The sequence below is a fragment of the Sinocyclocheilus grahami genome, unplaced genomic scaffold (assembly GCF_001515645.1).
Source record: "Sinocyclocheilus grahami isolate Dianchi unplaced genomic scaffold, SAMN03320097.WGS_v1.1 scaffold88.1, whole genome shotgun sequence".
In the NCBI taxonomy this organism is placed as follows: Eukaryota; Metazoa; Chordata; class Actinopteri; order Cypriniformes; family Cyprinidae; genus Sinocyclocheilus; species Sinocyclocheilus grahami.
Window position 1 is genome coordinate 1661906 of NW_015505267.1, and position 1288 is coordinate 1663193.

At 35.1% G+C, this 1288-nt stretch overlaps 1 protein-coding gene across 1 annotated transcript in view; it reads right to left on the minus strand.

Annotated features, from left to right (window-relative positions):
- Positions 1–1288, minus strand: part of LOC107587046 (protein-methionine sulfoxide oxidase mical3a-like) — a gene marked incomplete at its 5' end in the record, with an annotated part of 64013 nt that overhangs the window by 53419 nt on the left and 9306 nt on the right. The window contains 2 exons of the mRNA XM_016274651.1: positions 5–19; positions 169–365. Coding sequence (XP_016130137.1) covers positions 5–19; positions 169–365 — 212 coding nt within the window. The remainder of the gene's footprint in view (positions 1–4; positions 20–168; positions 366–1288) is intronic.

The window sequence follows — 1288 nt, forward strand, 5'->3', positions numbered from 1 at the left end:
GGGCTCAGATTGTGGTTTTCTGAAACACAAAAATATGAATAATAACTAACTACACTCTATGAATGAACTGCATGCTAGGGAATAGCATAAACACTCCAATATTGGCTTGACATTCCTGTTTGGTTTTGCAATTTTCTCTGGATTCATTTTTGTAGAGCTACAACTCACCACCAGGTGGCACAGTGTCCTTGAACATCTCATAGAACTGGCTGAGGTACATCACCATGGAGAGCTTGTCAGGCTCCACCACAACAGACATCTCCTTCCCGGTCATGATGGGAGAAATCCCAAACTCTTTTTCGGCCACGTCAAAAGCCAACTGGTTGTTCTTCTCCACATCTTTCTCATCCAGCGAGTCAAAGTCACTACAGTTATTTTGAAACATGAGAAACATCTCCATAAAACATAATCATGTTATTTAGCAAGTTAGAAAACCATAGGGAAGTGTTAAGAGCTAATCGGGCTTCAGCTGCTCTAAGTAACAGAACCCAGTGTAAGAATAACTACAGCACGAGTTCCTGGCCTCTTGCAAAAGAGAAACTTACCAAGTCATACTATTCCTATAGTGTGCTGTACTCAACAGATGAGTAAGCCAAGTAAACAAATACTATGAAAGCTATGAATAACTTATCAAAAGTAATGAGGTGAGGACAAATTAACTACCACAGCTGAAGAAACATTTGAGTAATATTAGCAATAGCAATGACATTAAAGGTGCACTCAAGTTTTTGCTGACTGATATTCCACAGCTTAAAGGGACAGGTCATACAAAAATGCTGACACCATTTACTCACTTTAAGTTGTTCCAAACCTGTATGAATTTTTATCTTCTGTTGAACATAAAATAAGGTATTTTGAAGAATGTGAGTAACCAAACAGTTGTTAGTCCCCACTGACTTCCAGAGTAGGTAAAAAATACTATGGAAATCAATGAGTTATCAATGGTTCCAAACATTCTTCAAAATATAAGGGTGCATAAATGATCACAGAATTTTCTATTTTAGGTGAACTATGAATGCCTTTAATAACAAATCTGTTGAATCTTGGGCTCATCAGATCTTTTGTTTTGTGTTTAGTTTTCTGTCTCCCTTTACAGAATAAATGTTATAAATGTCACTTATGATCAATTTAATGTGTCCTTGCTAAATGAAAGTACACATTTCTTTAAAATAAATAAATAATATATATATTTCTGATATTATTATACTATATCTTATTAATATCTATATTACTATACGATTTATAAGATATACTATCTTTCCGACCCCAAACTTTTGAACCGTAGTGT